This window comes from Elephantulus edwardii, unplaced genomic scaffold (genome assembly GCF_000299155.1).
Source record: "Elephantulus edwardii isolate Elephantulus edwardi_28Jun2011 unplaced genomic scaffold, EleEdw1.0 scaffold00338, whole genome shotgun sequence".
Classification (NCBI taxonomy): domain Eukaryota; kingdom Metazoa; phylum Chordata; class Mammalia; order Macroscelidea; family Macroscelididae; genus Elephantulus; species Elephantulus edwardii.
In genome coordinates, this window is record NW_006400088.1 from 1,194,939 (window position 1) to 1,220,399 (window position 25,461).

The 25,461-nt window shown below is 36.8% G+C and overlaps 1 protein-coding gene across 1 annotated transcript in view; it reads right to left on the bottom strand.

Moving 5' to 3' along the window:
* Window positions 1-25,461, bottom strand: part of ST18 (suppression of tumorigenicity 18 (breast carcinoma) (zinc finger protein)) — a 152,655-nt gene that overhangs the window by 16,039 nt on the left and 111,155 nt on the right. The window contains exon 16 of the mRNA XM_006901608.1: window positions 642-730. Coding sequence (XP_006901670.1) covers window positions 642-730 — 89 coding nt within the window. The remainder of the gene's footprint in view (window positions 1-641; window positions 731-25,461) is intronic.

Sequence of the window (25,461 nt, forward strand, 5' to 3'; positions counted from 1 at the left end):
AACAACAACAACAACATATAAGAATGTATAAACACAAGGTACACAAATGAAACACATTTATGAATGATTGTATAAAACAAAATACATATACTAATAAAAATGTATATGAATGCTTATGTTAAAACCAATACAAATTTTAAGGATTAAGGAAGATGGATTAATGGAAACAAGAGTAAAAGGGCAGAAATGAAAACAGTGTTGTTACATTTTTTATAATCAATGTTATAAACAGAAAATATATAAATGATTACATAACAAGCCAATTTGCTCTGTAAACTTCAATTCAAATCACAAAAGAAAAAAGAATTCTATGAGTGATATACATAGTGGTATACAGAAGTATAAGCAGTATATGTTGCACTTTAAGCAGTTAATTTTTTTGCCTCTAAAATTATATTTCTGGAATAACCTTTTTTAAAATTTTTAACTAGAGCTACACATTTAAATGGTGTCTTTTAAATCTTTTTGGGGAAATTATGAATATATTTTTTATTATTTTAGCTACTGAACAGGTGGTGAGAGTTAATATCTGAAAGGGACTACTGAATTCATTATCTTGTCACCTGGAAAGAAGACATGCATTGATACGAGACTTGGTTTGCCTTTTGATGAAAATGGCAATTCCCACACCACATTCTTACCCCCAGTTGCTTTGAGCTTGATGGTCATGAGTTCTTCAGAGACTTTGCCCTTTTTGATGGCTTGTGCATTTAGAGGACATCCAGATAAGCTGCAGAAATAGAAATTATACTGATATGGGAAATGCACATTATTTCCTAATGTTGTTTGTTTGTTTTGAATTTCACTTTCTACTATTTAATTTTTTTCAGGCTTACTAATTGCATTATAATTTTTTTCGAGAAGTGCCAATACCAATTCAATCCAAAGCAGAATTCTCAAAATTAAATTAAAATAAAATTAGTAAGTCAGAATAGAAATAGTTAATGCCTCTGAAAACTCAGTGCAAGGTCTCCTATGGATTGGCTTTGACTCAGCGGAACAACTAAAATTTTGCATCTAGAAGCACTTTTATTTACTAGTCCTTATACTCTAACCTGAAATTATACATGTTATTATGAATAAAAACTGTTCTAAATTTATCAAAATTCCATGTACATTGGCGTCTATCTTCCTATTTTATACAAACAGTAATATCTCGCATCTATTACATGATGACTCAAATTAATGTAAGCTAAACTTAATATCTCTAGCATAATCCTTATTTCTGGTTAAATTCACTGTTGTGGAATACAAAAGTTTCCAATTTATTCTTGGACTTTTAAAATATTATTCCTCATTTTAATGATCTCTTCTCTGAAAGAGGAAAGGACCTGCCACAAATCTTCAGATATCATCATCTTCTCTCAGTCTCTTTTTCTGTAGTAATGTGGGCAACCCTTTCTTAAAACCCTTTAGCAGTAACTGTTTCCTTAAACATAATCTCCTTAATTTAAATGGCAACAATCTGCTAATGGTAACATTCAACAAAACTTGTTTTCCATAGCATATTATTATGTGATTTTGTTATTGTAAATAGCCATTATTTTTTGGATTTTAGTTGCAGTTTTGTAGTTGCAACTTCAATTATCACAACCATTTAAAGTTTTGTGAGTTTGGTTTTTTTTTGGCAGAAATTTAGTTTCTACGCATATATTAAATAATCACTTCAGCTTGAAGATATGGCTGTTTGACAAAGTGAAGAAAATAATTCCTGGAACAAAATGCTCAATTCACAAAATGAATACATGTGGTAAGAATACTAGAGTATCCTAAGTGTATAAAGTATAGGAAAAAAAGATACATATGTAATATTTAATGTTGTTTTGTTGTTAGGTGCCATCGAGTCCTGAATGACTCATAGCGACCCTATGAATGAAAGGCCTGAGCAATGTTCATAGAATTTCCGGAGGCAAGCCATTTTGGAAGTGGATGACACTCCTACATCTAAACTTGTTTTAATCGGGAAACTCCACCAAACACTGTCCACCATGGGTAACCATTATCACATTTGGTACATCAGTGTCACAGTGTTTAGCATCACAGCAACAACCATGAGTGACCTCTGTACAGCAATGCACAGACCAGTGCTATACCATCTAGAAGAATGTTTGACAGAAAAACAATTTGAACAGGACCAAAGGCCACAGATTAAAATCACCCACCTTAGTCTTGGTAGCATAACTTTCTAGGCCAATGTAGCTCTCTCTGTTGTCGTTGTTATTATTGTTAGGTGCCATCGAGTCGTGGATGACTCATAGCAATCCTATGAATGAAAGGGCTGAGCACTGTTCATAGAGTTTCTGGAGACAAGCCATTTTGGAAGTGGATGCCACTCCTGTTTCCAATATTTGATAAATTATAAAATATTTTGTGGGGAGTTCTGGTGGCCTAGTGCCAAGGAGCTGCAACTACAATCCCAGAGGCACATGGTTTGAATCCACTAGATGCTCTGCAGGGGAAGGAGGGACAATCTCCTCCTGTACCAGTCAGATCTGATTTGATGGTACACTCACACAAAAATAATAATAAAAAATATTTTGTATATAATGAAAATTACAAGCTGAACGTTGAACCGGATTCTTCTATTTCTGAAGTTTTACACTATGAACTGTGACCTTTATAAGCTTCATTACTTGAAAATTTTGCACAAATCTGCCTTATTTACTGCTATAGATGTGTCCTCCAAAAGTGGTCTAGAGGTAAGTAGCTGTGCTGCAGTCTCAAAGGCACATGGTCTGAATCCACCAACTGCTCCTTGGGAGAAGAATGGGCAATCTCCTCCCATGTGAGATTTACTGCCTCTGAAAACTTGCTCAAGGGTTAGCTATGGGTCAGTTCTCACTTTAGGGAACACAATAACAACATGGAATATTTAAAATGAACTGTGGTAAACTAATTTTTATTGTAATGGATAGTAATATTTCATTAATACCTCATAGATGTGTTCCCCTAAGTGATTTACTATGTAAATTATTGCTATGTACATTTGAGTCAATACCCATCCATAGCTGATTATTCAGTGGATTTTCAGTGACAGTTAATCCCATGGGAAGAAATTGTCCATCTTTTTCCTGCAGAGTAGCTCATGGAATTGAACCACTTACCTTTACATTGGCAGCTCAATGTCTTACTACTAAGCTACCAGAGCTCCCTTTATTCAGATATAGAGAAGACATTTCTAGGCATAACAGTGCTCCGAAAAAGTCAGTAACCGTGTGACTAAAGAGAGAATAGTTAAGCAAAGGAATGTTGGTTTTACCCAGGTTTCAAAATAAATATTAATTTTTAAAAAATCTGGAGAAAAAAGTATTCTAAAGGTCTCCCACCCTCCCTTTTAAAGAGGGTTATGTCAACGGCACTGGTTTGAAAAGTTATTACAGAGGGAGAAAAAGATGTTTTATGGACATATCCACTAAAGCATGTCAAGACAATTTAAAACTTAACCCATATATCTTCTTAAAGTACAATGGTAGGTGGTACAGTTTATACAGTAGGCATAAACTCTCCACAAAACTAATTTCCACAGTCAGAAGAAGTCCTCCAGTGGATTTTCAGAGGCTGCACATCACATGGGGAAGGACTGCACATCTTTCTCCTATAAAGTAGTGGGTGGATTTGTGGCTCGCTTCTGCATTGGCAGTGCAACTCTTTACCCACCAGATTGGAGAGAATGTAACGCATTTAAAAAAACAAATCAATGGCTGTTGAGTTGAAATCAACTCACAACTAACCCTCCAGGGGTTTTCAGAGGCTATAAATTGCACAGGAGGAAATTGCCCATCTTTCCTCCATGGTGGACTCAAACCTTGAGGCACAACATTTTTTAGCAGTGTAACTTTCTATGGCCTGAGTTCAGAGTTCACTAAAGGACACTGAATAACTTTGAACATTATAAAATATATAACATATGAAAGCCCAATATAAGACAGAACATATGATTCTTGTGAAAACCATTCTAACCATAAAGAATCGCTGCATATATGTTGTTGTTATGTGCCATCAAATCACCTGTGACTCATAGCAACTTTATAAACAATAGTTCTGACCCTTGTCCTATCTTGAGCCAGTTGCACCATCTCCAACACACCTGGTCTCATGACCCCAATTATTGTGTCAAACCATCTCATCCAGGGTCTTCCTCTCACGCGCTGACTGTCCACCCTTCCAAGCATGATGTCCTTCTCCAAGGAATGGTCTCTCTTGGTAACATGCCCAAAGTATGTGAGGTAGAGCTTCAAAATCCTTGCCTCCAAGTAGCAACTAGGTTTTACCCTATCTATGGCAGACCTGTTTGTTCTCTTGGCAGCCCATAGGTTCTATAACTTAAAGTTATTGATTCTTCTTTTATCATCCTTATTCATTGTTCAGCTCTCTGAAGCATAGCAAATAATTGTGAAGACCATAGCCTGGATTAGGTGCTCCTTAGTCTCTAGACTGGCACTGTTACTCTTCAGAACTCTGGAGAGGCCCCTGACAATAGATTTATCTAATGCAATATCTTTTTATTTCTGACTGCTGGTTCCAAGAGTGCTGATAGGAAACAATCTATGCCAAACATCTACTTCATGCCAAGCAATAAGGTAGGTGCATTTTATTTCATTGAACTCTGTACATAGTAAAGAAATAGGATTCTAATTTAAATAGAATATTGCAAATTAAATTTAGCCTCTTAATTTTCTTTTTTTTTTAGCCTCTTAATTTTCATGTAATAACAGAAACAACTAGTAAAGAACACTGATTTTTGAATAAGTAATTTCTCTCTTAATTTCTTTTCCAAGGAAATATTCCTTGGAATATTTAAGCCCATTTTTTCCAACTCGGAATCTTATTTTACTTACTATAAAATATTTAATAATATACACAATTGCTTTAAAGATTTGTGTACTTTTGGAAATCTGGACAATGAATAAAGATGACAATAGAAAATTTTATGCCTTTGAATTGTGATGTTGGAGGAGAGGACTGAATATGCTGTGGACAGTTAACAGTACAAACAGATATGCCTTGGAGAAAGTGAAGCCAGATTGCTCTTTGGAAGCAAGGATTGTGAAGCTTCATCTTGCATTTTTGGACATGTTGCTAAGAGAGGCTATTCCTTGGATAAGGACATCATGCTTGCAATTGTGGAGGGACAGTGAAAGAGAGGAAGACTCTAAATTTCTTGACACAAGATAGGACAGGGTTCAGATCTATTATTTATAGTGTTTCTAGGAGCCATACTCAACTCAATGGCATCTAATAATAATAACAATAGTGATTTTACCTTTTACATTAAAATACAGAGCATACTTTATTCCTTTGTAACTGCCTATCTGCTGCTCAACAATTGCTGCCTTCTGTCCTTTTTAGAGATCCTTATCTTAAATTCTGGGTGAATAGCCTAGCATTTTAAAATGTAATTTTCCATATGAGTATATATCTTAGTTTCTTAGAGTTACTGTAACATAAATTTCACTAGTGGGTAGTTTTAAAAAGCAAGCATTTATTTTGTTACAGGTTTGTTTTTTTTTTTTTGCTGTTAGGTGCCACTGAGTATGACTTATAGTGACCCTGTGAACAATGGATCTGAACCTTGCCCTAGCCTGTGCCATCCTCACCATCTCTGATATCCTTGAACCCATTCAGTTACAGTCACTGTGTCAATCTGCTTCCCTAGGGACTTCCTCTTTTGCACTGGCCCTTCACCTTTCCAAAAATGATGTCCTTTGCAAGGACTGACCCCTCTTGAACAATGTGTCCAAAGTACATGAGATAGAGCTTCCCACCCTTGCCTACGAGGCCAGAAGTCTGAAGTCAGGGAATCACCTCTAGTGGAAGGCTTTCCCTTCTGCTCTGGGGGGAAAATTCTTGTCTCAGCTTTCCTGCTGCCGGCCTTCTGGGTTCATTGTGACTTCATCATGACATCTATCTTGCCCATATTCCTGCTTGTTTGCTTTTTTTAGTTGATGTGCTCTTTTTCTCTCTCAAGAGTGGTCATACTGAGGACACACCTTACCCTGTCAAGCCCATATTAACATGACTCATAGCAACTCCAGTGGGTTTTCAGAGGCAATATATTGCATCGAAGGAGATTGTCCATCTTTCTCCCATGGAGCAGCTAGTGAATTTGAACCACATATCTTTGGGTTGGCAGCACAACTCCTTATCATAATTTACCAGAGACCCTTTTACAGGTATAAGAGTTAGGATATATTCCAATTCACAATATCATGTGTTCCTGCTTTTGAGCTTTTTATAAATAGCACCATCCTCTATGAATACATTAGAAACTTACCTCAATCAGCATCATGCTCTAAAAGGCATCCACATTGACACACACACTGTGATATGTTCTTTTCCCTGCTGTTTGCAGTCACCCTCTTATTTACTTACACTAGAGAGCATGTGGATTGTGTCCCATCTGGAGTTATAAAGGCAAAGATGTTACAGACATTCTCCTAAATGTCTCTTGGCTCCAGCATGTATGCCAGCTTAACAGCAAGAGGTGGGGTGGTTGGACAGGCTCATATACAACTTGACTAATAAAGGCAATTTGATTTCTAAAGTGGTCCTGCCAATCACCCTTCTCACAGCACAGCCAAGTTACTGGATGAGGTGGGTGGCACCACAGCTTTACCAATCCTTGATATCTCACTTAAAGTTTCTTTATACTTAAGGCCTGTGCCTTTATTAATAACAGAAGGATGTGTGCATAAAAGGTCTTCAATATGGATTACGTATTAACATCTAGTAAACAAACATTTTCACCACTGGGCCAAGACAACATCATAATAGATGGAGAAGAGATAGAAATTGTCAATATTTTCATCTTGCTTGTATCTACAATCAACACCCTTGCCACCAGCATCCAGAAAACCAAAGAACATATTGCACTGGAAAAGTCTCTGTCAGGTACCTCTCCAAAGTGTGGAATAGTAATGGTGTCAATTTGAAGATTGAGGTGCACATGATTTAAACCACAATCTTTACAATTACTTGCTATGTACTGAAAGATGGACAATGAATAAAGATGACAGAATTGTGGTGTTGGAGAAGAGTGCTAAAAAAATTCCATGGACTGTGCTGTAATCCCAAAGGCATGTGGTTTGAGTCCATCAGGTACTCCATATGAGAAGGACAGACAATTTTCTCCTATGGTATTTATTGCCTCTGAAAATCTGTTGGATAGTCAGACAGCAGTTGGTCCCAACATGATGGCACACAGCAACAGACAAAAGGAAAAACAAATCTAACTTGGACAAGGCACAACTAGATATGAAGATAATGTAATAGTGTACACAGGAAACTCCAAGGACTCAACAAAAAACTGTTAGAGCTAGTACACAAGTTTAATACAGCCGTTAGATGCAAGATCAAGATCCAAGAATGAGAAGTATTTCTCTACAGTAAGAAAGAAAAGACAGGGATGGGAGAAGGGTGCGAAGCCAGACCATGGGTGAAGACAGACTGGGGGTGAAGTCAGACCAGGAGTGAAGCCAAGGAGCAGCCCTGACATCTGGACTTTGAGTAAGGTCCCACATGTGTCCAATAGACAAAATTCTGATGGCGCACCTTGTACCTGTGCCTGCCCTGTGCCTGTGCCCTTGCCCTGTGCCCGTGCCCATGCCCTGTGCCTGTGCCCATGCCCTGTGCCCGTGCCCATGCCCTGTGCCTGTGCCCATGCCCTGTGCTTGTGCCTCCACTCTTAGCCTTGCATCTTCTTGCATCCAGTCAACTAACTGCCTTTAGTGAGAACATCTCAAACTGACCGAGCTGCAACAGTTATAAAGAGAAGAGACTGCTTTCACAGGCCTTGAAAGGAAACTTCTTTTGGGTTAAAAGTTCAGAGAGAAACACAGGCCAGGTAACGGCCCCACCCTTTCTGGAGCACTGACTGAAGATCAAGACTCTATTATTGCTTCAGACATGAAAAACTCTATAACAGCAATACTATGTAAGAAGCAGGCTATTTTACACCTTAAACAAGTACAAAGCAAGATTTCACCCCTAAGAGTGACACAGTATCAATTCATTTCCTGAAGCCAGAAAGTCCTGACGGAACTTTCTGACACAATATTTAAAAGAACAAAAGAACCAGGAGGCGCTTAAAAAGACAAAACAAAACAATCCAAAACAATGCAGATAAAACAAGTCATTAGAGGCTCTGGAAAAACAAGAAATCACAATCCAAAATACGAGGTCCAATGTTTCAGATGGCGTCAATATGATGGAGCAACACATAAACAGAGTTGAATAGATAGAAGACAGAACAAGTGAAATAGAAAATAGAATTGTCACCACTGATTTGCTAGAGAAAAAAGAAGAATCAAAAAAGAAACAAAAAGAAGAAAACCTAAGAATAATGAAACATTATTAAGAGAAGCAACACGTGCATCATTGGAATCCCAGAAGAAGAAGAAGTAAGTAAAGGCACCAAAAATGTTGTGGAAGGATTACAAGAAGAAAATTTCCCAGGCATAATAAAGAACAAGTAAATACATATTCAAGAAGCTGAGCAAACACCATGTAGAATAGACCCCAAAAGAAAAACACCAAGGCATATCATAGTCAAATTTGCCAGAACCAAAGATGAGGAGAGAATTCTGAAAACAGAGAGGGAGAAACAAAGAGTAACCTATAAGGGAGAGCAGATAAGGTTAAAAGTCAATTTCTCAGCAAGAAACTATGCTAGCAAGAAGAAGACAGTGGAGTGACATATATCGAACACTCAAAGAATACAAATGTAAATCAAGAATAATGTACCCAGCAAAATTGTCCATCTGATATGAAGGAGAAATCACAATATTCTCAGAAAAACAGAACCTAAGGGAGTTTGTAAAAACAAACCAGCATTGCAGGAAATGCTGAGTTGTCCTCCTTGCAGAGGTGCCACAGTAAACAACAACACCAAAAATAACTCAACAAAATGATAGCAATAAAACCTTGCCTCTCAATAATCTAACTGGATGTGAATGGTTTAAATGCACCACTGAAGACAAAAAGAGTAGCAGATTGAATAAAAAATAATACACCAATAAGCTGTCTACAAGAGACACACCTGAAAAATGAAGATAAAGAATGACTAAAAATAAAAGGGTGGGGAAAATATACCAAGCAAATGGCAACCAGAAAAAAAGCAGGAGTACTAATATTAATCTCTGATAAAAGAAATTTCAGTGCAAAAACCATCACAGAGGACAAGGAGGATCCCATTTTAGGTCACAAGGCATATATCAATAAATTAAAAAACATAGAAATAATGCAAAGTATCTTTTCATACCACAATGCTACAAAATTAGAAATTAATAAGAGGATAAACAATCAACAAAGCTAGGAATTGGTTCTTTGAAAAAGTCAATAAAACTGACAAACCACTAGCAAAACTAACAAACGGAAAGGAGGGACAAGACACAAATAATCCAAATAAAAGATGAAATGGGCAACGTCACAACAGAACCAAGTAAAATAAAAAGACTAACAATGGAATATTATGAAAAACTATACTTAAATATAAAAAGCTAGAGGAAATGGACAACCTATTTAAACTGAAACAAACAGAAATTGAACACCTGAACATAACAGATCCATTATAAAAGAAGAAATTGAAAAGGTAATAAAAGAACTTCCAGAAAACAAAAACAAAAACAAACACAAAAAAACGAATGTTATCAAATATTCAGAGAAGAACTGTCACATTTTTACACAAACTATTTCAGAAAATAAAAAAAAGATGAAATTCTCCCAGAGTAATTCTATGAAGCAAACATTTCCAAGATACCAAAGCCAGGTAAAGACACCACCAAAATAGAAAACTATAGGCCAATATCTCTCATGAACATAAATGCAAAAATCCTGAACAAAATCCTGGCCAATAGAATACAGCGATACATAAAAAAATAATTCACTATGACTAAATGGGATTCATAACCACCAATATAGAGAACTATAGGCCTAGATCAATGGAGCGCCCTACTAATAGTTACAGGCTTCATTTTCTGTTCACTATAGGGAAAATTTTTGTCTCTTCAAAACTGTGGACCCAGCATCAGGGTTCAGGTGGCTTAGCATCTGGTCTACCCCTGGATCCGAGCTGTTCTCAGCTTAAGAATCCCGAGTCTAAAGGATGAACCTTATTTTTTACTCTTCTGTCTTGGTTGTAGTCAAGCCCCCTCTTCTCTTGTTTCTTCTCTTTTATCCCTTGAAAAAGTTATCTAAACTATACCCCAGGGAAACTAACATTACATTAATGCAGGGCTGTGACTTGCACCCCACACTAATCCCCTACAATTGATTGGATGACGAAACGAAATCTTGGGCATGACTACATCATTTCGTAAATGCCACACCACTGAAAGTCAAGGCTCAGCCAAGGTGTTAAATACGTTTGGGTAACATAATTCAGTATTAGATTTTTGTTGTTTAATGAATATAAGTTTCAATGGGATCAAAGTACTTAACTTGTTCTTACAAACTATATACCAATTCAACCATTTTTACATATATAATACAATAACATTGTTTATTTCCTTCAAATTGTGTAGCTATTTTCACGATCTTTTTCTGTTTGGTTGTGTTATGTGCCTGGCTGCTAACCCCACAATCTGAAGTTTAAATCCACCAGGTACATGAAGAGAGAAAGACAGGCTGTCTACAAAAAAAAAAAAAGTAATAAAATAGAAAAAGGTGGACTTCTCCCAGACTCATTTGAAGCATCTTTTATGAACATAGATGCAAAAATCCTGAATAAATTCCTGGCCAATAGAAGCCAATGATAAATTAAAAAAAAATAGTTCCCCATGACCAAGTGGGATTCATAATAGATATGCAAGGATGGTTCAACATAGAAATGTGTGTATCAAATAAAATGTGTATGATGGAGAGAAAAGAAAGAAGAAAATACGGAAAAGGAAACTAAGAAAACAACATTGTTTTCAATAGCCAATCACAAACTGAGATAATTGGGAGTGAACCTACTTAGAGACACAAAAGACCTACCTTTTCAAAGAAAACTATAGAACATTTCTACAAGACACAATAAAAGACCTAAATAAAATGGAAACATTTTCATGGATAGGAAAACTCAATATTGTTAAAATAATAATCCTACCAAAAGTAATCTATATGTTCAATGTAGATACCAAATTCCTTTTTCAAGGAGATCTAAAGGGAAATTTTCAAGTTTATTTGGAGAGGAAGGAGATCCCAAATAAACAAAGCACTTCTGAAAAACAAAAATGAAGTGCGAGGCATAGCACTCCCTGACTTCAAAACATACAACACTGTGGTAGTAACCAAAACAGCATGGTACTGGTACAATTACAGGCACATAGACCAGTGGAACAGAACTGAGACCCAGAAATGGACCCATCATTCTCTGGTCAACTGATATTCAACAATAAAGCCTATCATATGGGAAAATGAGAACTTCTTCAACAAATGGTGCTGGCAAAACTGAACTGCTGAAAGCTGAAACAGGATATACATCTCCCACCATTCACAAAAATCAGCTCAAAGTAGATCAGATACCTGGAAGCAAAGTCACAAAACATAACGTTTATAAGAGACAAGCTGGGACTGAACTTAGAAAGTTTAGCCTATGGTATAAATAGACTGCCAAATACATCCAGAAATGATCAATCTGGGGAGGATAAAATTTATGAATGGTACCTTATAACAATTAAATCCTTGTGTGCATCAAAAACTTTTTTCAACAGGGTGAAAAGAATACCTACTGACTTGGAACAAACATTTGGGAATACCATCTCAGACAACAGTCTCATAATGGGTGCAACTACTGCGAAAGGCAGTATGGTGCTTTCTCTCAAAAAGTTACAAATAGAGATACTATTTGACCCAGCAATTCCACTACTGAGAATATACCCCAAAGAAAACATAACTGACATCCAAGCAGATATATGCACACCCATGTTTATTGCGGCTTTATTCACAATAGCAAGGAGTTGGAAACAACCCAAGTGCCCATCAACAAATGGATAGAAAAGCTGTGGCATATTCACACAATGGAATACAATGCTGCATTGGAAAACAAGGAACTCATGCAATATTATTCAAAATGGGTGACCCTGGAGGACATTATGCTGAGTGAAGTATCTCAGTCACAAAAGGACAAATACTGCATGGTGCCACTGTTGTAAAACAGGACTGACATTGGGGTGGGGGGGACACTGAGAAAGATGGGTTTAATAATGTGTACTGCATTGAAATTGATGAGGGAGAAAACTGTTTAAAAGGGATATGTGATTAGGTACTTTTGTCATGACAGGAGTCCAGAGTGAAGGCTGCATAGTGGAGTGGACCTGGGGGAGGGATTTTAAAACAATGAAAGAATTTTTCTTTTATTTTTCTAAGAGGGTAGTGTACTAGAGGGGAGGGTTGGAAGGGGAGAAAAGTGCAACAATGAACAAACGGAAATCCAAAGTCTCTGTAAATTTTAACTGAAATGAATAACAAACTTTAAAAAAGTCTCATAATGAACATTTATTAAATGCTCCTGGTCCTCCACAAGAAAGATTTTTAAACCCAATTTCAAAAGACTGAAAACCCAATTACAAAATGGGCAAAAGACATGGAAAACATTTTCACAGAAGAAGATATTTGAATGGATAACAGACACATGAAGGAGTGCTCAAAATCCCTGGCAATAAGAGTGATGCAAATAAAAAATCACAGTAAGATTCCATCTCATCCCAGTAGCAGTGGCAAAGTTTAGTAAGGCAGTAAGCAATGACTGTTGAAGAGGATGTAGAGAGGTGGAAACTCTCACACACTGTTGGTAGGATTGTAAAATGATGCCACCATTCTGGAAGAAAGTTTGGTGATTACTCAAAAATTTGAACATAGAAACTCCGTATGACCCAGCTATTCTACTATTAGGATTCCAAGGAAATTAGAACTGAGGCACAAAATGGAGACTTGTATACCAATGTTCATAGAAGCATTATTCACCATCACAAGAACATGGAAACAGTTCAAATGTCCAACCACAACCATATTGATTGAGAAATTGTGTTATATGTATGCAGCATTCAGGAGTAACAATTTAGAAAAATACTATATAACTGTGAGAAGCCTGGAAGCAGGAGCGGCATCCACTTCCGAAATGGCTTGCCTACTGAAACTCTATGTATGAACAGTGCTCAGGCCGTTCGTTCACAGGGTCGCTATGAGTCGTCTATGACTCGACAGCACCAAACAACAACAACAAGAACAACAACAACAACAACTTGTGAGAGGCGGAAGAGCATTATGCTGAGTGAACTAACACAGTCTCATTAGGACAAATACTGCATAAGACCATTATTGTAAAAAATATAAGGCTAACTATGAAAACATGTGTGGCTACTCAGGGGTGGGGGATGGAAAGGGAGTGGATAGATAGGGACTAAACTACAAGATTGCATAGTTTGACATGCTGGGGGAGGGGGACACGGAAAGGAGAAGGATTCAGGTGAAAAGATGAGATAATGATGGGCAAGGCTCAATGGTGATTAATTTTATAAAACAAGGCTGCAGCAGAAAGAGGTGGGACATAGCAGGAAGAGGTAAGCCACAACACCCACATTCTTTGGGGAAAACACTATTTTTTAGCTACACCACATAGGATCCCTAAAGCTCAAAGAGAAGGGAGTGGGACAGCTCCAGCAGCTTGAATGAGGCAGAGATGTCAGCTCTGGAATGGAACAACAGACTTCCTGGTTTTCCAGTCAAGTAATTTGAGGGAATCACTGCTATTTGGCTACAGTATGTGATATCCCTTAAGCTCAAGTGAAGGGAGTGATACCACTCAAGCAGCTCAAGTGAAGTGGAGATGCCAGTTCTGGAAGGAAACAACAGGCTTCCTGGCTTGCCATTCAAGTACCTGGGCAAACGCTGCTGTTAGGCTCCTTGCTCTACAAGTCTCTGGCCAAAAGGGAGTACAATATACAGGTCCTTCACAAAACAGTGCCATACTTTGGGTCACTATACAGTTACAGTGACCTAACATCTATTAAGAAAAGACTCACAAAATATGAAATAAACAGTAGTCTACCTCAGTTATCATGAAAAAAGCAAATAGTCCTTCTCCTAAAAAAGCTGACCCAATTAATATCCCAGACAGAGAGAACCAGAAGAAATATGTTGGGGTGGAATTATTTAAATAGCTATAGAAGAACATGCAATTGATGGAAGAAACTGATTAAGAAAGCAAGTGCTCCAGAGACAACAATCCAGAAGTAATATATTGATGAGGAAGAAAATGCCAAAGATAGAAGAAAAAATTGATTGTATAGATAAAGAGATACAAGAACTTAAAAAAAAAGTCATCATAAGACAGAGAGGGTACAGCCAACACAGTACTGGAAATAACAGAAAATCATGAAAAAGGAATCCTAAATATTAAGACCAAAATGGCAGAAGTGTCCAACATACTTGTAGGACTGAAAAGTAGAACTGAAAAGATGGAAAAAACAGTCATTGAGCTGGAAGACAAGAGCTTCACTGGAAACACACTAGAGAAAAAAATAATAGATGAGACGTAAGGAAAATGAAGAAAGCTTTAGAAACAAACATGGGATGACATAAAAAGAATAGCTTATCCCTGGTTTGGAATTCTAGAACAGGGAAGTGATTCCAGAATCACCAAGAAAATTATAGAAGAAAACTTCCCAGGTATTTTGAAGAATGGGGAAATCCACATACAAGAAGCACAGAAAACACTGAATACACTAGACTCAAAAAGAAAAGTATTAAGATATATCATAGTCAAATTCTCCACATTAAAAGATAAGGCTAGAATTCTAAAAGCAGCATGAGAAAAAACAGAATCACCTTCAAAGGGGAAACAGATTAAGTTTTGATTCCTCAGTAGAAACCATGTGAGCTAACAGACAATCGGATGGCATATACAGAAAGTTGAAAGAAAACAGTTGCCAGCCATGGATCATATATATCCAGCAAAGCTCTCCATCAAATATGAAGGAGAAAGTAGGTCCTTTGCAGAAAAGAATGACCTTAAGGAATCTGTGAAAACAAGACCAAAATTACAAGAAATTTTAAGTGAATTCCTTCATATGGAGATGCCAAAGGAAAGTGCATGAACAGAAACAATGGAAAAAGAAGCATGACAAAATGGCAGAAGTAAAACCTGACCTGACATGAATCACACTTAATGTGAATGGACTAAAGGCACCAATTAAGGGAAAACGAATAGCAGAATGGATCAAAAAAACAAAGCCCATCAACATGTTGACTATTAAAGATACATCTTAAAAAAGAAGAGAAAGACAGACTGAAAATCAAAGGCAGGGAAGAAATATAAAGTGTAAATGGCAACCTCAAAAAAGCAGGAGTGGCAATACTAACCTCTGATAAAATAGGCTTTAGAATGAAAACCACCATAAAAAGATAAGGAAGGGCATTATATATTGGTTAAAGACACAATAGATCAAGAAGATATAACCTTGGTCAACATTTATGCACCAAATGATAGACCTGCCAAATACAAAGAAATAGACAGCACCACAATAGTGGTAGGATATTTCAACACACCACTATCACCGAAGGATAGGTCAACCCAAAAGAAATTCAACAAAGATACAGAAGATCTAAATTATACAATCGGATACTGCACCCATCCAAAACTCAATTCACTTTATTCTCAAGGGCACATGGTACATTCTTCAGAATCAATCACATATTAGGACACAAAGCAAGCCTAAACAAATTAAAAAAATTGAAATAATACAAAGTATCTTTTCAAATCACAATGCCATAAAACTAGAAATTAACCACAGGAAGGTAAAACTTACAAAATCATCCATGTGGAGGCTAAATAACTCTTTGCTAGAACATGATTGAGTTATAAAAGAAATAAAAAAATGAAATAAAAAAGTTTCTTGAAGAAAATGAAAATACAACATACCAAAATATCTGTTCTATAGCTAAGGCAATCCTCAGGGGACAGTGCATAGCAACAGGCACATACAAAAAATGAGGAAAGAAGAAAAATCAATGCCCTAACTCAACACCTTCATCAACTAAAAAAAGAACAACAATTTAATCCTACAGCCTCTAGAAGAAAAGAAATTACAAGGACAAGGGCTGAAATGGATGATATACAAAACAGAAAAACAATTGAAACCATCAATAAGACCAGGAGCTGGTTATTTGAAAGGGTCAATAAAATTGACAAACCACTTAACAAAACTTAGCAAATTTAACAGAAGAAAAGAAAGACACAGATAGCTTGATTAAGGAATTATAAAGGTGACATCACGACATAACCAGATGAAATTAAATTGATAAGATAAATTTGAAAACCTAGAGGAGAAGGACAAATTCCTTGAAACTCATGCCCTACCCAGATTGACAAGGACAGATATAGCACACTTGAATAGACCTGTCACAAAAGAAGAAATTGAACAGGTGATTAAAAAAGACTTCCCTATAAGAAAAGTCCTGGACCAGATGTCTTCACAGCTGAATTCTACCAAACATTCAGAGAAGATCTATCACTAATGCTACTAAATTATTTAAAAAAAATTAAAAAAAAAGAAAGACTCTTAGAGTCATTCTATGAAGCAAACAGAACCCTAATGCCAAAACCAGGCAAAGATAATATCAAAAAAGAAAACTACAGACCAATATCTCTCATGCATATAGATGCAAAAATTCTTAACAAAATCCTAGCCAAAAGAATCCAGAAGCGCATAAACAACAACAACAAAAACAACAAACCAACCTCACCATGACCAAGTAGGATTCATAATAGGTATGCACGATTGGTTCAACATAAGAAAAACAATCAATGTAATTCATTATATTAACAAAGTAAATAACAAGAACCATATGATCTTAGCAATTGATGCAGAAAATGCATTTGGCAAACTCTTAACACCCTTTCCTGATTAAGACATCCAGCAAAATTTGAATAGAAGGGAATTTCCTCAGCATAGTGAAAAGTATATATGCAAAGCCAGGAGCCAACATCATTCTCAATGGAGAAAGACTAAAAGCATTTTCCATCCGAACAAGGAAGGACCAGACAAGGATGGCCACTTTCACCACTTCTATTCAGTATTGTATTGGAAGTGCTTGCTAGGGCAAAAGAACAAGAACAGGAACTAAAAGGCATCCAGATCAGCAAAGAGATGGATAAATTATCACTATATGCAGATGATAAGATAGTGTACACAGAAAACCCAAAGACTTACCAAAAAACTGTTAAGAGTTACTAGACCAATTTCATAGAGTGGCAAGATAGAAGAATAATATAAAAAATCAGTAGGATTCCTCTGCAGTAATAAAGATAACTCAGAGAAGGAAACCAAGACAGCAATACTATTTATAACAGCCAACCACAAATTGAGATACTTGGGAGTGAACCCAAATAGAGATATAAAAGATCTATAAAAGAAAACTACAGAATATTTCTATGAGACACAAATGTTTCCTGTTCATGGATAAAAAGACTTAATACTGTGAAAATGACGGTCCTACCCAAAGCAATCTACATGTTCATTGCAATCCCAATACAGATACCAAATTCATTTTTCAAGGAGGGTGAAAGGAAAATTGTCAAGTTTATTTGGAGAGACAAGAGACCACGAATAAGCAAAACACTTCTGAGAAACAAAAATGAAGTGGGAGGCATAGAACTCCTTGACCTTAAAACCTAAACAGAGCAGCAGTAACCAAAACAGCATGGTACTGGTACAATTATAGGCACATAGTCAAATGGAACAGAATTGAGAATTCAGAAATAAACCCATCTATCTATGGAACAGAGTTTAGGGCTGTTGTACATAGGGTTGCTATGAGTCGCAAGTGACTTGACGGCACATAACAACAACAACAACATCTATGGCCAGCTGATACTCAGCAAGGAAATAAAACCTATCAAATGGAGAAATGACAACCTCTTCAACTAATGGTGCTGGTAAAACTAGAATGCTACCCTACAGAAAGCTGGAACAGGATCTACAACTTACAGCATATACAAAAATCAATTCAAGGTGGATCAGAGATCTGGGAGTAAAGCCCACAACCTTAAAGTTCATAAGAGACAAACTGGGATCAAGCTAAATACACCCAGAAATGCACACTCTGAAGAGGATAAATTGATGAATGGGACCTTTTAACGATTGAATCCCTGTGTACATTAAAACTTTTTCCAACACAGTGAAAAGAAAATCTACTGTCTGAAAAAAACCCCAAAACCAAAAAACCCATTTGGCAATATCATGTCAGGCAAGAGTCTCATAACAAAAGTTAATAGAATGCTCCTGGGCCTCCACTAGAAAAAGACTGAAAATCCAATTATAAAATGGGCAAAAGACATGGGAAGAATTTTCGTAGAGGAAGATTTTTGAATGGACAACAGACACATGAAGAAATGCTCAAAATCACTTGCAATAAGACATATGCAAATAAAAACTACAATGAGATACTATCTCACTCATTCTAGTAGCAGTGGCAAAGTTTAACAGGGGAGCAAGTAATAAATGTTGGAGAGGATGTGACGAGGTAAGAACTCTTAAACATTGTTGATGAGATTGTAAAATGGTACAACCACTCTGGAAGACAGTTTGACGCTTCCTCAAAAGGCTGAACATATATAGACATTCCAGATGACACAGCTATTCCACTGCTTGGAATATACCTTGAGAAAATGAGAACTGAGGCACAAGCAGAGACTTGTACACCAACATTCATAGTAGTGTTATTCACCATCACAAGAACATGGATACTGCCCACTTGTCCAAACACAATTGAATGGACTGAGAAATCATGGTACATTAACACAATGGAATGCTACACAGCATGCAGGAGTAATGATTTTATAACTCAATCCCATAAGGACAAATACTGTATAAAACCATTATTGCAGAATGAGTATGAGGGTCCAAGGGGCTGGATGGTGGAAGCAGAGGGGTGAGTATGGGCGGGGGTGGCGTAAAAGTTAATAATAGGGTCACACAATTTGATGGTGGTGTGTGTGAAGGAAATGGGAAAGAAGATCCAGCGTGAATAACAGTGTATTTTGAACTTTGTAAATAAACCAATATTAAAAAAAACAAATAAAAAGAATGTATGATTAGGCATTACTCATATGACAACAGTCCTGAACAAGAGGTGCATAACAAAACGGACTGCGGTGAGGGAAGGAGGAAATAGTGCAATAATGAATGATTTTTTTTAAAGAGAAACATGAACTGGGACGAGGTATAGAGAGGAAAATATGCAACAATGAACAAAAGGAAATCTAGGTTTTCTTTAATCTTTTGTTAAAATCACTATAAAATTATTTTTAAAAAACCATAATGCATGAGAATGATTATATGAAAAATAATGTGAATGAACAGTAGTGTGAAACACAATGTATAAAAACTTTGTATGCAAACCAATAATAATAACAATAAAAAGATGCGTTAAAAATATGGTATAGCCAGATTGCTCTTTGTAGGCAACTTCATCTCACATACTTTTGACATTTTTTAAGAAAAGGTTTTAAATACATGGAAAAGGATATTATACTTGGAAAGGTGGAAGATCAGTGAAGAGGAGAAGACCCTCAACAAGATAAACTGACAGAGTGATTTTAACAGTGGGATTGAGTATCTTAGAGATAATGAGGATGGCACAGGATAGCCATAGGTTAGGATTTAGATCCATTGTACATAGCGTCACTATAAACTGTAGTTGATTTGAAAGCCTTCATTAATAACAAGATTATTGAGACCATTGTTTAAAAGCAAAGCTATTATACAGAAATGTGCCACTAGGCACACTTGGTTTGTGCCTGAGGTATCTGAATTAAAATGGTAATTCAGATTCAAAATATAACAATATGTGCTGTTGAGGACATGATCCTGCATTTGAAACTTATCAGAAAATAAACTGCTTAAATAATTCAGATCACGTCAGGAGCAGGTTTTATCCAATTTTATCCAATTTCTGGAAGGTTTTGTTTTCTGATACCATCAATAAGTGTCTTTAGAGTTATGCAGTGTTAAATGATATGGATATTCTCCCCCCTTTTTAAAATATTATACCGATTTACATACAAAGTTCATATACATTATTTTTTCTCACTGGATCTTTCCCTTTTGTTTTAAACAGAGCCAAATTTTCAAGGCATGGAAGTTCATGGACAGCATTGTGCTGTCAACTTGAAGGCTGGAGGTTCAAATCCACCAGCTATTTCATGGGGAAAAAGACTGGCAGTCGCCTCCTGCACAATTTACAGCCTCCAAAAACTTGCTGGAAGGTTAGCTATGAGTCAGTTATGATTCAATGGCACATAACAATAAGTCTTTAAATTGGCAGTACAGGCAGTGAGGAGAGGCCCTGAGGGCAGGAGACTTTTCAATGAATCTCCAACTTGTTGTAGATAGTATGTGAACCAGAATGTCTGACTGTGATCATGATGTCTAATGTAGTTGAAATACATGTAACTCACTGTGTAGAGGAATTGTTGTTGTTATTTGCCATTGAGTTGCTTGTGACTCATAGTGACTCTATGTACAACAGCCCGAAACCCTGCTCTGTCCTGTGGCAATCTCACTGTCTCTCATATACCCACCCCGATTACCTCAGTCAGTGACTCAATACATCTCATAGAGGTTCTTCCCCTCCTGCTCTCTGTTCCTTCATCTGCCCAAACATTATACCAGTCCAAAGACTGGTCCCTCCTTGCAACATGTCCAATGTCAGGCAAAGTCTCAGAATCCTTGCCTCCAAGGAGCAGCCCAGTTTAACCCTCTCCAGGATGAACCTGTTCATTTTCTTAGCAGTCCATGATACATTCAATAATCTTCTCCAGAACCACAGTTCAAAGGCATCAATTCTTTTTCTATCATCCCTAGTCATTGTCTAACTCTCTGACACATAGCAAAAATAAAGGAATTACATCTCTCTAATCCTCTACAAAGTGTCTCCCATCCTGCTATTCACTGAGTGATTACCAGACCATCATCTTTCTCACTACTTTGAGTAAGTACCATGATCCTAGCAGGAAAATAACTATAATTTTGGTCACAAATCCAGGCAGTTCATGAGAAAGAGGGAATGATATAAATATGGAATGTAGAAGTCTACTATTACTCACCATACTGAAGTACATATTACCCTTATAAGCTTGCCAAAAAAGACACCTGCAACCCTGAGTATACAGAGTCATTGTACCAAAAGGAATTGACTGACACAGAAGATTTTCATGAAACAATATATGAGAAAATGCCTATGGTGATGAAGGAAGAAGTTCAAGATACTCTGAAAGAATTGGCAAAAAAAACCCCCAAAAAAACCAAGTCCCCAGGAATTCATGGCTTACCAACTGACATATTTAAAAAAATGGATGCTGTACTTTATGTGCTCATCAAGTTGTGCCAAGAGATCTGGAGGACAACTAATTGGCAGAAATTATTGAACAATATATATCACATGCAAGCAAGATTCTGCTGAAGATTATAAAAAAATGACATCAACAGAGAACTGCCTGAAGTGCAGGCTGGGTCTAGAAGACATCCTAGTACTAGGGATATAGCTAACTAATGTTAGATGGATCTTGGCTGAAAGTAGGGAGTAGCAGAGGAATATCTGTCTGTAATTCATTGGCAATGTAAAGGCATTTGACTGTGTGGATCACAACAAACTGTGGCTGACTCTGAGAAGAATGGGAATCTCAGAACATTTGATTGTACTTCTGTGAAACCTATGCTTGGTCCAGGACACAGTCATCAGAACAGAGCAAGGAAACACCGCATCATTCAAAATTGGGAAGGGTGTTCACTAGAGGTATGTCCTATCTCCATACCTTTTCAATCTATATGCAGAAAAGACTATTCAGGAGGCTGGGCTCTATGAGGAAAAATGCAGCATCCATATTGGAGGAAGACTTATCAACAATCTGTGTTATGCAGATGAATCAACTCTGCTTGCTGAAACGGAGGAGGATCTGAAGCTCTTGTTGAAGAAGGTCAAAGACTGCAGCCTTCAATATGGGTTGAAACTCAACATCAAGAAAACAAAGATTCTCATCACTGGGCCAATAGACAGCATCATGATAGATGGTGAAGAGATTGAGATTGTTGACAGCTTTAGTTTGCTTGGCTCCACAATCAACACTCTTGGTATGAGTAGCCAGGAAATTAAAAGACAAATTACACTGAGGAAGTCTGCTGTCAAGATCTCACCAAAGTACTGAAGAGCAACAATGCAATTCTGGAGACTAAGGTGTGCCTGATACAGGTCATGGTCTTTGAAATTATTTGGATACATCAGAAAGCTAGCCAATGACTAGGGATGATAGAAGGAGATTTGATGCCATTGTGCTGTGGTGCTGGAGAAGAGTACTGAATATACCATAAACTGCTGGGAGAACAAACAGGTTCAATGCTACAGAGGGTGAGATCAGGCTGCTCCTTGGAGACAAGGATTCTGAAGCTTCATCTGACATACTTTGGACATGTTGCAAGGAGGGACCAGTTCTTGGAGAGGGACGTCATTCTTGAGAGGGTGGAGAGACAGCACAAGAGAGGATGAGATGGATTGATTTAGTGACTGGAGTAATGGGTGTAAGTGTGTCAGAAGCAGTAAGATCAGCACAGGATAGAGGAGGGGTTAGGGCTGTTGTATAAAGTGTTACTATGAATTGCAGATGACTTGATGACACATAGCAACAACAACATGCATCTGAAAGTTGGACAATGACTATGGATGGCAGAAGAAGAATCAATGCCTTTGAGTTGTAGTGTTGGAGAGAAGTTCTGAAAATTCCATGAACTGTTAAAAGAGCAAGTACGTTTGTCTTGGGCAAAGTGTGACCGGTTGTTCCTTAGTGGCAAAGTTAGTGAAACTATGTATAAAATATTTTGAACATATTGTTAGAATTGACCAATCCTTAAAGAAGGACATCATGCTTGGAAAGATGGAGGATCAATGTAAGAGAGGTAGATATTGAACAAGAGGCATTAATACAGTAACAATCGGCTCAAGTATATTGGAGATGGCGATGATGGTACAAGATAGAGCAAGGTTGAAGTTCATTGTTTATAGAGTTACAAAGAGTACTAGAGGAATGTCTATTTGTGTTTCATTGACTATGCAAAGGCATTTAACTGTGTGGATCACAGTAAATTGTGGCTAATTTTGAGGATAATGGGAATCCAAGAACACTTGATTGTGTTTATGTGACATATATACTGGGACCAGGAAGCAATCCTTAGCGCAAGGAAACACTGCCTGGTTCAAAATCAGGAAAGGAGTGAGTCAAGGATGCATCCTGTCTCTATACCTTTTCAATCTATATACAGAATAGATCATTCGGGTGGGTGGGCTTTATGAGGAGGAATGTGGCATCAGGATTGGAGGAAGACTCATCAACAACCTATATTATACATATGATACAACCCTGCTTGCTGAAACTGAGGAAGACCTGAAGTGTTAGATTCAGAAGGTCAAGGACTGCAGCCTTCAATATGGATTGAAATTGAATATCAATAAGACAAAGATTCTCACCACTGGGTTAGTTGGTTGCACTATGAAAGACTGAAGTTGTTAACAGCTCAGCTTGCTCAGCTCCAAGTCATCACTCTTGGCACCAGCAGCCAGGAAATCAAAAGACAAATTGCCTTAGGAAAAATCTAGTGTCCAGGACCTCTCCAGAGTACTGAGGAGCCATGATGTTAGTCTGGAGACTAAGGTGGGCCTGATCCAAGCCATATTCTTCAAAATTACTTACTATGCATCAGAGAGCTGGATAATGACTAAGGATGACATAAGAAGGATCAATGCCTTTGAGTTGTAGTGCTGGAGAAGAATCTTAAACATAACCATGGATCACCAAGAATACATATATGTCTGTCTTGGAGACGGTGAAACCAAGTTTCTTCTTGGAGGCTAGGATTTTGAAGCTCCATCTCATATACTTTTGGCATGTGCCAGGAAGGATTGGTCCTTGGAGAAGGACATCATGCTCAGAAGGATGAAGGGACAGCGCAGGAGAAGAAAAGCTTGGATGAGATGGATTGATACAGTAACTAGGACAATGGAGGTAGGTGTATCAGAGTCAGTGAGAATGGCTCAGTACAGGGCAGGCTTCAGAGCTGCTGTACATAGGGTTGCTATAAGTCATAGATGACCTGATGGTATATACCAACAACATGAGTCTCAGTTGACTTGACAGTATATAGCAACAACAACAACAGCCACAATATTCCCAAGTACTGATGATAAAATACCATTTATATGATCTTGAAAGTAAAGCTCTCTAAAGATTTTAAAATAAAAATTATAAAATGTTTTAATTAAAGAAAGGAAATAGCTTTTATTAAATAAAAAAGACAAGAAATAAAATCTCATGAGACTGAGGAAATTCAAACTCCTTTATAACAGCTTTCTGAAGTTCCTAGTGCTGAGAACACTCTACACAAAACAAGAATTTTTTTTAAAAGAACTTCAAGACAGGCTGTGCTAAATGACCTTGGGTTTAGACACTCCCTCTAGAATAAAGTAATAATTGTTATAAAGACTTTAAAGCATCAATAGTTATACAGATGAAGTTGGAACAAAAGAAGTGATTAAACTGCTAACCAAGGAGACAATAATAAAACATATTAAAAGAAAATAATTTTATTGTACTTAGAAAATATGAGAAATGTTAACAATTTGAATAGAAATATTTAAACAAATTTTAACATTGTTGTTGTAATGTATCATTGTATCAGAACAGACTCATAGCTGGTCCTTCAGTAGGTTTATAAGGCAATAAATAGCATAGGAGGAGATTGCCTATCTTTTCCCTGCAGAGTAATTGTTAGATTTAAACCATGTTCGAAGAAAAAAAGTCTATGCAAGTAAAATGACAATGAAGTACAACTAAATCAAGGAATTAAGGAAACAGCCATAAAAAGAGTAGGATTATCAGAAGACTGGAGAACATATTAAAGATATAAAGATAATTTAAACTGAAAAATTTAAGTGGGAAAATAAAAACAATGATTTTTGTCTCAGAAAACAAAAATGTTCAGGCTATGAAATGAAAGGCTAATAAGGCTAATTTAACAACAAAATTCTCTATTTTAAGACTTTTAATTTAAAATGATTGTAAGTAGCACTTACTAAAGACAAAACAACAAACATGGAAGTATAATATAATATGTGTATAATATTTTTATGCATTCATGCATTCTGTTATATGAAAATAGAGGCAAAGACAATCACTTGTCTCCTTACAGATAGGTGCATATACTTAGAGAAATATGTTAAAGTGTTGCCTACCTTCTAGGCCTATATCAGAATGAAAAAGAAATTTTATATAGTTAACACCTTCCAATTGGTACAAATATGTTTTAGCAATGATTTTGCAGATACTCTTTTAGGCGGAAGCTTTTGTCATAATGCTACTGCTATTTTTGTCGCTACAAAGCTTCTTGAACACATGACATTCCTATATCGAGAGGTCTGATTATTTTTTTAAAG